Genomic DNA, 12,804 nt, shown 5'->3' with positions numbered 1-12,804 from the left:
AGGGCTCCTCAAAAGCAGGGTTTCGCCCCCACCCTGGAATCCCAGACACCCACCGCAGCCTCCGCAGGCCCCCAGGAAGTGCGGGATCCCCCTCGCTGCTGGGATTCTGGTACAATGCTGTGTCCAGCCCGCATGGGGGAGCTGGCTCAGTGGCTTTTTTTAGGTGATATAGTAGTCAACACCTTAAAATCTGGATATGCTTCCTAAAAATTCAGATTTGAGGCATCCATGGAAAAAGTTTGCCCGGAGCAGCTGTGAGCTCAGCACCAGCCACCTGTGGATATGACTGCTTCTCACTTTGCCACAGACCTCACCACTCCCTGTTGTCCTCCCCAACGCTGAGCCAGATAAATAAAGACTCTGCAGCTAAAGTTCATTCCTAGAACACCTGGCTTAGGCAAAGTCCCAGCCCCAGACATGGCTCCAGAGGTAATCCCTGCCTCCCTGCCTCCCAGGCCAGCTCCTGGCCCAGCTGCTGACCCCCAAGGCCTCACGAGGTTGGTGCGACGCTGCCTTCTCTGTGGGGCCTTCTAGGACATCCCCCGCCACCTTGTGCTTTGTGGCAGGGGGTCTGCAGCTACAGGGGCTTCTGTCCCCCCATGGCTCATTCACTCAGACCAAACATTGCTGTAGCCCAGGGACCCCTCAGGAGGGCGTGGGCACTAGCAGGCAACACTGTGTACCCATCAAGCTGGGCATGGGGACGGCAGCTGAGGGGGTCTGAGCTGCTGGGGCCTGGGATGCCACTTCAGTAGGGCAGCCACACTGGGCCAGGCATGGGCCCGAGTCCCATGAGAACTTGTGGCCTGTCCAGTGTGTGGAGCTTCAACGGGGCACCATGGATGGGAAAGACACCCCCTCCCCACGCTGGGACTCATCCCCTCCCCACGCTGGGACTCACCCCCTCCCCACGCTAGGACTCGCTCCTCCCCTCCCCAAGCAGGGACTTGGGCTCCACCATCTGTCCTGATGGCACCAAGGGCCTTGTCTGCTGAGAGGGCTCAGACAGGAGGTGGGCCAGGCGGCAACGTGCACAGGGGCAGGCGTGTCCCCTGGCACCAAGAGAAGGTCACAGTGGAGCTGAGCAGGTGCAGCCTCAGCACTCGGGCCTCAGCCTTGCCGCCCAGGAGAACAGAGTCAAAGACGGGCGTCCCGGGAGTACGGGACTTTCCAGGCTGCTCTGGGGGGAGACAGAGCCTGCAGACCCCTCCTCACGCCCCCTCCAGGAAGAGGAGGAAGCCTGGGCCTCCTCTCCAAGCACAGAGAGGCCCCAAGAAAGGGCGGGGCAAGAAGGGTGCTGCTCTCTCTGGCGTTTTGTGAAGGGAGCTGCACTCGCGGTGAGCTGGGCGCAGAGCCCACCGCGCCTCCTTGTCCCCTGCCACCATCTGCCGGTGCAGCCTAGCGGGCGGTGAGGAGGGTCCTTGCGGAGAAGCAGAGACCGCCCCATGCAGGCGTCTCACCGCGGACAAGGGCGAGCACTTCAGTTAGGAACATTTTTCTTTACAAAGGATGTCATGGCTGTGGCTCACTAATTAGTGGTTAATAGCTCCCGGTTCAAAAATGACTTTATAATGTGATCACTGGGACCCTTCCAGATGGCCCAGCCGTAGACGGCACCCCCTTCTCAAGGGAGGGCGGCCCCTGGGAGCCAGCAGGCCTCATGCGGAGCAGCCGCCACCAGCCTCAGGAACCCTGGGCCTGAGTGTCACCGAGTTCACCTTCATGGCAGATTTCAGGGAACGGCCCCGGGCCTGACCCCTGGGCTCGGGGACGGCGCCCGCGTGCCACCAAGAGCGCAGGGCCAGGGTGCTTCAGGAGCTGTCCTTTAGGTGCGTGGAAGCCCCGAGTGGCCGTGCAAGGGGACACAGTGCTCAGCACTTGCCAACTCCCGGGCAGACCGGACCTGGGTCCAGGTTCTCAGGTCCAGCGTCCGGTGGCCCCCACACCCTGGGCTCCCGGGAGGCACGAAGGACAGAGCCGGGTGATGCCGCACACGGGGAAGGCTCAGCCTGTGCTGATGCTGCGACTGTGAGGACGCCGGCTTCACCGTCACAGAGCCCAGGTACAGGGGCGCAGGACGGGGCTGGTACAGGAGGCTTGGAGGCTGCGTTCCCAGCTGGCAGGCGGAGGGGAAGCGGCAGGCGGGACTCCTGGGCTGGAAGGCGGCTGAGCCCGGTAGCTGGAGCCCGGCAGCCTGGACGACCGCCTCTGATGGGGTGGGGGTGGCGGGTGCAGGCAAGTCCACTCAGAACCTCCGTGGTGCTGCAGGGTTGTCTGGAGCCCACTGCACTGGGGTAACTCAGGAAAGAGGAAGAAACACAAAAGCCTCAGCCTGGGGCAAATGCAGTCTCCCAAATTCCTCCTCCGCCCTGGCTGACTATGTAGATAGTGCAAACTTGACCTACAAACTCCGAAACACGTGGAAATCAGAATGCGCTCCCTGCGACCTTGCTGCTCCATCAGGCACGGCCAGCGCGGTGGCTCCTTGACGTCCCTCTGCACACGCGTCAGAATGAAGGGGCCTGAAAGGACAAGTTTTGAAGTCTAGGCCGGTGTTTTGACTGTTGGTTGGTTTGGCCTCTCGGCTCCCTCCTCTCGTGTGTCCAGAGCAGGTGGGGAATCCCCGGGGCGCTCACGCATAGGACCTGGGGAGACCACCACGGGCTTTACAAAAACGCGGTCCTGCTGGAGACGCCTCTCCTGGGGCTATTCCTTTCCGTTTTTAGGTCGCTTCCTCCCATCTGTGCTGCACGCGGCGGTTTTTCTGAAGCAGCTGCTGGTTCTCACCGGCGTCTTCCACCCCCGCCGCGTTCTGTGCGCTTTGGCGCGTCCCGGAGCGTCCTGAGGCCGAACCCCAGTTCGCAGGGAGCCACAGATCAAGGTGTCCTGAGCACACGCCAGGACTCGGGAAATCACGAACAGCTCCCAATCCACTGATGACACCCAGTTTAAAAAAACTCCACCCAGTTTAAAAGAACTCCGCCCAGTTTAAAAGAACTCCAGTTTAAAAAAAGAAAAACGGTGAAGGATAATATAAAAAATAAGTGTACAGTCTGCTTTATGATAGTAAATGAAAATTTCCCAAAAGCTTTCACCTGAAACTATCAATGACTTGGAAACCTCATAAAGAAGCAAGTGACCCGGGAGACTGAAACAGATCACGGAGGCTGGCCCGGGCCCGGCCCTGCTGCCGGCTCCCTGAGGCCTGGAGGGATGGAGCCTGAGAGAGGAGCCCCGTCCAGGACAAAGCCTGGGGGCTTCACTTTATGAATCGACCTGATGGCACCAGGGCTGCGGCTGGGACAGTGTTTCTGGGTGTGGCTGGGAGGGTGTTTCCGGACGCGGTGACCCCCCCGCGTGCTGGGCGTCATCCAATCCTCTGACGGCCTGAAGGGGCCGCGGTGGAGGAAGGAGGAATGGCTCCTGCTCACCTGCCTTCCTGCTTGCTCCAGGACGCCTCTTCTCACCGTCTCTGGACCAAGGTCTGGAATCTACACCGACCTCCCTCAGAGTCGGGTTGACTGACACCGCAGGCCTTCCTGGGTCCCAGATGGCAGATCCCGAGACCTCTCAGCACCTGTCCCCGCAAGAGCCAGCTCCTCACAATAAACACCTTTAAACCCACGTATGGGTGGGACAGAGAGACCCTAAGCATTTCCGCACCTACCTTGAGTGTGTCTGCATCGTCGTTTTGTGACATACATTTCACCTGCAGTAAGTGAAAAGGCCGCCATTCCTGAGACGCAGGCCTGGGCAAAACCAGGGACTCCTAGGTGCCCCGACGCCCCTCCCCAGACAAGGCTCCCTCCCACCCTCGAGGTTTCCTGGGAGCAGCCGTCGAAAGAAGAAAAAAACAGTCCTGATGGGGGCTGAGGGCAGAGGAGGCACAGCCGGCCGTCCTCCAGATTCCCATGCTGCCAACAGCTGCCCTCCGGACGGACAGCTCTGCCAGGGACGGTGCCCAGACAGAGGGCAGTGCGTCTTTCTGGGACTGAACCGACGCCAAGCGTGCATGTCACTGAGCCCATATAACAGAGAACGGCAGGCGAGATACAGGCGTGCACCCCGGAGAGGACAGGCTGAGGACCCTCGACAGGGACAGGAAAACCTGCCGGTCACTGAGAAATGGTTGGAAAAGTAAGCTCTTTGTGATGTGACAGGCGCTGTCTTTGCTTGAGAGATTGGCGCTGCATTTGGGGGCCCCCAAAAGGTGAACAGAGTAGGTGACATATCTGGCACAAGACGTGAGCCCACCTGCATTTCACTGGGGGAATTGAACTTTGTAATTTTGTTTTCCCACTGGGATTCCTGCTGTCAACGCCTTTGGGGGGGGAGAGTGTCTCCGTCACCTGCCTCACAACACGCACCTTTGTGTGTCTGTTGTTGTCATTGTTGTTGTTTTGTTTTGTTGCTGTTGTTGTTGTTGTTTATGAGATGGAGTCTCGCTCTGTCCCCCAGGCTGGAGTGCAGTGGCGCCATTTCGGCTCACTGTAACCTCCGCCTCCGGGGTTCACGCCATTCTCCTGCCTCAGCCTTCTGAGTAGCTGGGACTACAGGCACCCGCCGCTACGCCCGGCTAATTTTTTGTATTTTTAGTAAAGACGGGGTTTCACTGTGTTAGTCAGGCTTGTCTGGATCTCCTGACCTCGTGATCCGCCCGCCTCGGCCTCCCACAGTGCTGGGATTCCAGGCCTGAGCCACCACGCCCGGCCGCGTGTCTGTTTTTTCTGTCTCTGCTGGTTTGCTGGTTCTCCCTTTTGCTGCTGGTTTGTTTTTGTCCCATGAGGGTTTAAAGGGCTACCTTTGGGAGCTAAGCATCCTAAGAGCAAAAGCTCTAACGCCCACGCTGCTCTCTGAAGCCCCTGCCAGGAACAGCCAGGTCTCAGCTGTCAGACGTTTTCCAGCTGTTACTCGTTTTGAGTCTGACACCAGCCCCGGCTTCACTCCGGGAGGCATCTGCCCAGACACCAGAGGAGGTGCGAAGTTCCGGGGAAGCAGCTGGGCCCGGTCCTGACTGGTGGGTTCCGTGCATCCCACCCTCCTCATTGGATGAGTTTTCACTCGCTGAATTCGCGCCAGCGTCCTCAGCACAGGCAGGCGTGGCTGACTTCAGTCCCTTCATGATCAACTTTGCATGTCTAAGTTTCTGGAACAAAGGGCGTGGCATCGATGGGAGATTTCTGTGGCCCTCCAGGGGCAGCTCCCCAGCAAAGCGCCCAGCACCCACATCACAACAGGCTGCACAGGCCGCAGCCTCCGCGCCTCTGCCGCTGGAAGCCCCCAGTCAGGGGTCACATCAAGCTCCTCGAAGGAGTCCCCAGCACCTGTTCATTGCAACCTGAGCCGAGCTCCAGAAGGCACCCTCATCCTCTCCACCTGAAGCAGGTGACGTGTTTGCAGGAAACGAGCCCGCAGGTCTCAGCTGCCTGGTTTTCCTCTCGGGCCCCACTCCTGCCACCCTGTGTTCTTCCCCAGCAAGAGAGAAGAGTGGGGGTCGGGGAAAGAGAAATGCCTCCAAGGCCAAGCAAGGCCAAGCTGAAGAACAAAGTGCCCCGAGGGAGCCAGCCAGGGCTGCAGAAATGGCTCTGCCCACCCCATAGGCCCCGAGGAGCCGGACAGCGGCTTAGGGGCTCGGGCAGCCCCAGAACAGTGGATGCCTCATTCATTCCGAGACCCACTGCCTTGCACCCCGAAACGTGGCCCTGGCTCCCTTGTGTAAACCCCATCCTCAAGCACAGAGCAGGGCCATCTACGGAGACCTGGGGCCAGGCCAGGGCAGGCACAGCCCAGGGACCCAGGCTCCACGCGTCCCAGGGAGAGCTGACCCAGAGCGGGGCTCCCACTGCTGGGTGAAATCGGGAGGAGGGCTCCAGAAAAGGCTGCTGCTGTCGACACTTTCCCTTTGTCATGGACATTCTTTTTTTGTTTGTTTGTTTGTTTGAGACGGAGTCTGTCACCCAGGCTGGAGTGCAGTGGTGCAATCTCACCTCACTGCAACCTCCACCTCCAGGGTTCAAGCGATTCTCCTGCCTCAGCCTCCAGAGTAGCTAGGATTATAGGCACCCACCACCAATCCCTGCTAAGTTTTGTATTTTTACTAGAGACAGGGTTTCACCATGTTGGCCAGGCTGGTCTCTTAACTCCTGAGCTCAAGTGATCTGCCAGCCTTGACCTCCCGAAGTGCTGGGATTACAGGCGTGAGCCACCACGCCCGGCCTTGGACATTCTTGATGGCTGTAGATTGATATTCTAAGGCTGCTGGTGTCCCATAGATGCACGAGTCCAAAATAATTGGAAAGTAAACATTTCATCAGCCTCACTTTAGCATATTACATCAAATAGCAGAGCTGAAGTTTTTCAGTGTAACCTGCCACATTTAACCCCACTGCTGGGTTTACATATTTCAAACCAAAAGGTACCCAATAACCAGGTGTCGAGAGAGGCCAACTGAGCTGGGCACACTGGCTCACACCTGTAGTCCCAACACTTTGGGAGGCTGAGCCAGGAAGAGTGCTTGAGCCCAGGAGCTCAAGACCAGCCTGGGCAACATAGTGAGACCCCATCTCTACAAGATACACAAAAATTAGCCGGGCATGGTGGTGCACACCTATAGTCCCAGCTACTTAGGAAGCTGAGGTGGGACAATCACTTGAGTCCAGGCGGTCAAGGCTGCAGTGAGGGGAGATTGCACCACTGCACTGCAGCCTGGGCGACGGGAGTAAGACCCTGTCTCAAAAACAAGGGATGAACTCACCTGGCACAGAAGCCACAGCCCCATCCAAGAAACGCTCACCTCGCTGGTGGGACCACGGATCACCCGCACTAACACACAGAGAGTTAGAAGTGCATCATTGCTTAGATTTTAAAATGACTAAAAGCCCAAAATGGAATTTGCCCTCCATTTCTACTTCTGCCAACCCAGGAGACTGTTCCAGAAGGTGGAGCCGGTAGAGCGTTTAGGAGCCGGCCAGGAGCCACCTGAGGCCTCAGTCTCAGAGGGCAGCCTCCGCCATCCCCCACGCGCCAGGAAGGCGGGGACCACGATGCTCCAGGCTGAGCCAGCTCCTCTGCCGTCCGGGTGCTGGAGCACAAACTCCTCAACGGGAATGGCATAAGGTGGCTGAGCTCTTCTCCACTTTTTATTTTCCAGAACATGAGTAAAAGCCTCACTCTGAAGAATCCTGGAAGAGTAGCATATGATTCAGGCGGGATAAAGATGTTTTGGGAGAAAAAAATCGAGCATCACGCAAGACACCTGCAGAACGAGGACATGAGGGTTCGCAGAAGCGCCTTGAACAAGTGAGTCGGGGTGTGCAGTGCATCGGGGACCCCTGTGCCTGAGCCGCACTCGCCACCCAGGGCCTCAGCCCCGCCAGCAGTGTGCCATGACACAGCCCTGGCCCTCAGCCCACCATGAAACCCCTCAGCTTCAGGCCTGTGAAAGGAGTCAACCCAGGAGGAAACTGACAGCCATTCACTCACCTTAGTGATCACATTCGGAACAGTAAGTGGGAAATGACAAGACACCACGTTGCTAACCATGAGACCAGAAGCCCAGATCAAATGTCACTATCCAAGCAACACCACACCCCAATGCCCACGGACAATTCACCCACACCCCAACACCCACACCCCCTTCACCCACACCCCAACACACATACCCCCTTCACCCACACCCCAACACACACCCCAACACCCACACCTCCTTCACCCACACCCCAACACCCACACCCACCCACATCCCCTTCACCCACACCCCAACACCCACACCCCCTTCACCCACACCCCAACACCCACACCCACCCACATCCCCTTCACCCACACCCCCTTCACCCACAGCCCAACACCCACACCCCCTTCACCCACACCCCAACACACACCCCAACACCCACACCTCCTTCACCCACACTCCCTTCACCCACAACCCAACACACACACCCCAACACACACACCCCCTTCACCCACATCCCAAAACCCACGTCCTTTCACCCAATCCTTTCACCCACACCCCAACACCCACACCCCCTTCACCCCCACCCCAACACACACACCCCAACACACACACACTCTTCACTTACATCCCAACACACACACCCCCTTCACCCATACCCCAAAACCCACGTCCCTTCATCCAATCCTTTCACCCACACCCCAACACACACACCCCTTCACCCACACTCCAACACACACACCCCAACACACACACCCCCTTCACCCACACTCCCTTCACCCACATCCCAACACACAACCCAACACCCACACCCCCAACACCCACACCCCAACACACACACCCCCTTCACCCACATCCCAACACCCACACCCCCTTCACCCACATTCCCTTCACCCACACTCCCTTCACCCACATCCCAACACACATACCCCAACACCCACACCCCAACACACACACCCCAATACACACCCCCTTCACCCACACCCCCTTCAACCACATCCCAAAACCCATGTCCCTTCACCCAATCCTTTCACCCACACCCTAACATCCACACCCCCTTCACCCATACCCCAACACACACACCCCAACACATACCCTCTTCACCCACATCCCAACACCCACACCCCCTTCACCAACATCCCAAAACCCACTTCCCTTCACCCAATCCTTTCACCCACACCCCAACACACATATCCCCTTCACCCACACCCCCTTCCCCTGCCATCTCCCTGACACTCCGTCCAGTATCACAGGAACTTTTCCAGGAGGAAATGTCTCTGGCTTGTTTTTCTGAGGTCACTGCTCTTGAGTGACGTATCTGTACTTGTGCCCTTCCTCCTTCTAGCAGACATGCTGAGGAAGGCAGATACCAAGCCAGCACGCCTTTCTCTCCTAGGGCCAAGGCCAGGGGGTCTACGGGTGCTGAGTGGGTGACCCTGAGCCGACCCAGGGTGTAACCACTGCTCAGGGACAGCTGGGCGGGGAGCAGAGCTCCTCATTTGCCACAGAGACACTGGCCAGCACACAGCAGGCGCTTCCAGAGGCTCCAGGCAGCCCTCGGTGCTCAGGCCCCGAGCAAGAGAGCCATGGTACCCCTTCAGCAGCCCGAGGTGGTCCCACAGAGCCTGGAGGTACCCCTGCCCACTCACCAGCTACCCAACTACAGACATGGACCCAGCACAGAGCCCAGCACCACGCAGGCACTCAGCAGACGATGATGAAGGAGAGGCCAATCCCACCACCGAGTGCCTGCCCCATGGGCCCTGCCTCATCCCTGCCCTGTGCTTCCCGGACGTGTGCCTGTGTGTGCCTGCGTGTGCCTCCGTGTGCCTCTGCGTGTGCCTGCGTGTGCCATGTGCCCTGGTGTCCTCTGGCCATTGCCTGGGTGCAGGTCCCAGGAGTGGGCTCAGGCCCCGGGACTGTGTGTCTGCGCTGCCTCCTCTGGCCCCTGAGGTGGAGGTTGGTGTCCAAGGCAGGCACCAGGGTTCTCTCAGGGGCTGGTGGAGCCTCCATTTGCACAACCCACCTCCATCCACCACACAGCCCGGTTCTCCCCAGGCCACGAGGCTAACCACTGCTTTTAAGGAGGTCACTCTTAGGGTTCCCATTAGAGAGTAGCCTAACTTTCCTCCCCGCATGAAGCCCAGAGAGCTGAGAGGGTCCCGTGTGCTGGTGTGAGCCCAAGGGCCAGGCCCACCCCAGGAAGCCACCGTGAGGAGCTGGCCCGTGTAGGAGACCGGCCATTCGCAGCCCCTGGCTCGGGACCCCACGGTCCCCTGTGGAGGGACAGGGGCCACTGGTTCCACCCCCATGGGGCCGGCTGTCCTGGCAGCCTCTCTGGGATGGGCGGCCGGCTGTGAGGGCCGAGGACTCCAGGCCCGGAGGCACCAAGTCTGTGGGACCGCAGCAGCTGCTAACATCCTGCCCAGCTGACCCCCTCATGCATGGAACTGTCCTGGGCCCCACCAGTCAGCAGCCATGGCCTGGCAAGGGTGAACGTAGCTGTTGCTCAGGGACCATCACCGTGGGGCCCAGCCATCCGGGCTACACTGCCTGCCACTCAGCAGCACCATCGTCATCTGGGTCCTGGGCATCTGGGACAAGTGTCCTCATGGACACAGCTCACCCTTGGCTGGAGCCGGGCACCCACCCCACTCGCCAGCATCTAAAGCCAAAAGCACTTGAGGCTGAAGGAAGCGGCAGCCGCAGACAGGTGGGGATCTGCCCAGGTCTCAGGGAGCCTGGACCACTTTGACCAGGCCATTCCTGCCGCCAGGTCCGCCCATGCGTGGGGCTGGGATCACAGCATAGCACCGTCCACTGTGGCCAGGCCGGGCAGGTGAGGCAGGCAGGCAAGCAAGAAGGAAGTGGGCACCCACAGGCAGCCGGGCAGGGTGCAGGGAGGCGGGCGGGCCCTAGGCAGCCACAGAGGCCTCCCCGTCCTGCGAGGGCACCTGCCTCTTGGTGAGCACAGCAGAGACAGAGGCTGCAAGTGCTCAAGCTCAGGCACTGTCTCTCTGGGGCTCAGAAGCTTCCAGAAGTGGGGGCCCAGGCTGCTTCCCAGGGAAGGCATTTTTCCTCTCCTGTGAGGAGGGTCCTGAGTGAGACCCCCTGCCGCTGGGCAGCAGCCTGAACCAAGGCCGGCCACGAGATCCCAGGGCCCTGGGAGACCCAGCAAGGTCACAGCTGCCGGCTGGGCAGGGACGCGGTGACACCCCCACCCCCGGCGGGGAGTGTCATACTCCTGCTCTCACAGGTGCCCAGGTGCTGAGAGACACGGGCTTGGCCGTCACTCAGTTCCGAGAGCTTGACTCACAATGCCGAAATTATCGCCCTGCCCCAGGCTCCGCGTGGGATGGGCTGAGCAGCTGGAGGGGAGGAACAAGATGCTGCAGGGCCCAGGGAGGTGCCCAGACAGGGTCCCGGAGGCCGCTGAGTCCCTCCACACCAAGGACAAGATGGCGGCCTGAGGGCCCACGAGCTCCAGACTCTGCATGAGCTTCCGGAGGATCATGGAGAAAGAACACCACGCGTGGGGTCCAAGCATCCACGCCAGAGTTCACAGGATCTTCATCATGGAAATGGCCCGCACCTCGCTGACCCCGTAATAATCCCACCTCGGGGTCCACGCTGCAGCAGAGTCCCAGGGTTCTCTAGCACATCGATGGTGCCCAATAAAACCTAAGTCAATTGGATTGAATGTTTCGTGCTAAATTTATTCCTATCTTTAAGGTTTATACGTAGTAAACACTTGCCATGATGTTACAGACTTGCAACAAGCCATGTAAAGAAACTACTGCATCTCAGGAACTCTTCAGCTGCCTGACCACCTCCGATTTGCAGATTTAAATGCAATTTTATTTCACCTTTGATCAAAATATGTACATAAGTTTCAACTTCAGGACATGCCTTATACTGCATAAAGCTTTGTCCTTTTCCAAAATTCCTTTAATTATTTCATATTTAGTACCTGAGACATCTCAGAAAATTAAATATCCTTATTTTTACACTTGAAAAAGTTCAGGTTTAGAAAGGGCAGCATCTCCCAAGGCCACGAGGGCTGTTGGAGCCAAGATTCACCTCCTGATGCTTAGCATGAGCCCTGGGAGCCCCACTGCAAGCTGCAACCACGCTGGACAGGTCAGAGGAAGGGAGAGGGACCACCACACTGCCCAGAGGCCAGACGGTCAAGAACCTGGGGCGGTCTCCTGGACAGAGGAGGGTGCTGGCTGCAGCCGAGGCCGGTTCTGACACCTGTACCCACACCCCACACCTTGCGTGCGCTCTTTTATAGCCGCAGGGATCAGCCCTCAGGAACACAGAAGCGCTGGGGCCTCGGCTGGCTGGGGCTGCTGTGGAATCTCACATCATCTCCCCAGTCGTAGATGTTTATGCGATTCGGTTCTGTTTTGTTTGGACCCTCTGGTGAAGTTGTCAAGGCAAGGAAATTAGCCCCAGCTTTGCCAGTCACGGGTAACCCAACAAAGCACTAACCAGAGGATCGCATAGCCAGGTCCCTGCTGTGCCACGTGCAGATTCCACGCAGGCCCACGCCATCTCGAGTGTGCATTTCTGGGGCTGACCATGAACTGCACAGACAGCACATGCAGAAAGAAGGATCGGAACCTGACACAAAGTCTGGGTGCCTGGATGCCTGGCCTGCCAGTCAGTGGGCAGAAGCACAGCCAGGGCCCTCGAAAACACCGGTCACAGGCCAGCACTGGGCCCCACCCTCACCACTGGTGACTCAGGGATTCTCAGGGAGGGAGGGAGGCGATTAACAGCCCTGAAGATAGTTCATGAACAGAAATCACTCGCTAATCTTTGCAAAGCCTCAGGCTGCGGAGGAGTGATTTTATCTGATGATATCCTTAGAACACTATTACTGTCAACACCGTAATAAACTGTGATGTCAGACTGGACTTTTGGGGGCTGGAAGAGCATATTCATGCTGCAATCTTCATCACAGTTTGGCCCTGCAGAACCTTCCAGAACAGCCACCCCCTCCTGCTTGCCTCATGACCCAATTACTCTCCAACAATGCAGTCACCTTTCCATTGACAGCAGAGGTCCCTGCCACAGGGGCAGCGGGCAGTCTGCCAGCCACATCTTCACTCTGTTTTGTCGTTAATCCTCAGGCAAAGCTGGGCCCAGCTCCCAAGGCTGGAAGGCGCCCAGTGCAGAAGAGAGACAGGGAGAGAAGGAGACCAGGGAGGGTAGGAGAGGGGTGAGGGGTAAGGGGAAGAGGGATGGCTGGGCCGGCTTTCCAGGACAGGAGAGGGAAGCCAGCCCCCAGGGCTCTGAGCCCGGAGTCCCTTCTCACACCTGGCCCCTTTGCAATTCACCTGGTATAC

General features: G+C 58.5%; 1 protein-coding gene across 1 annotated transcript; it reads left to right on the top strand.

The window, feature by feature from the left end:
• Positions 1-1,554: 1,554 nt before the first annotated feature.
• FAM240C (family with sequence similarity 240 member C) lies at positions 1,555-11,145 on the top strand. The gene is made up of 3 exons (XM_054479008.1): positions 1,555-4,137; positions 7,151-7,299; positions 10,794-11,145. Exons 1-3 carry the CDS (start codon positions 4,126-4,128, stop codon positions 10,918-10,920), a joined length of 288 nt encoding a protein of 95 aa, XP_054334983.1. The 5' UTR covers positions 1,555-4,125; the 3' UTR covers positions 10,921-11,145.
• The last annotated feature ends 1,659 nt before the right edge of the window (positions 11,146-12,804 follow it).

The sequence above is a fragment of the Pongo pygmaeus genome, chromosome 11, assembly GCF_028885625.2.
Source record: "Pongo pygmaeus isolate AG05252 chromosome 11, NHGRI_mPonPyg2-v2.0_pri, whole genome shotgun sequence".
Lineage (NCBI taxonomy): Eukaryota > Metazoa > Chordata > Mammalia > Primates > Hominidae > Pongo > Pongo pygmaeus.
The sequence above is the reverse complement of the archived record's forward strand: the minus strand, read 5'-3'. Positions and strand labels throughout refer to the sequence as shown.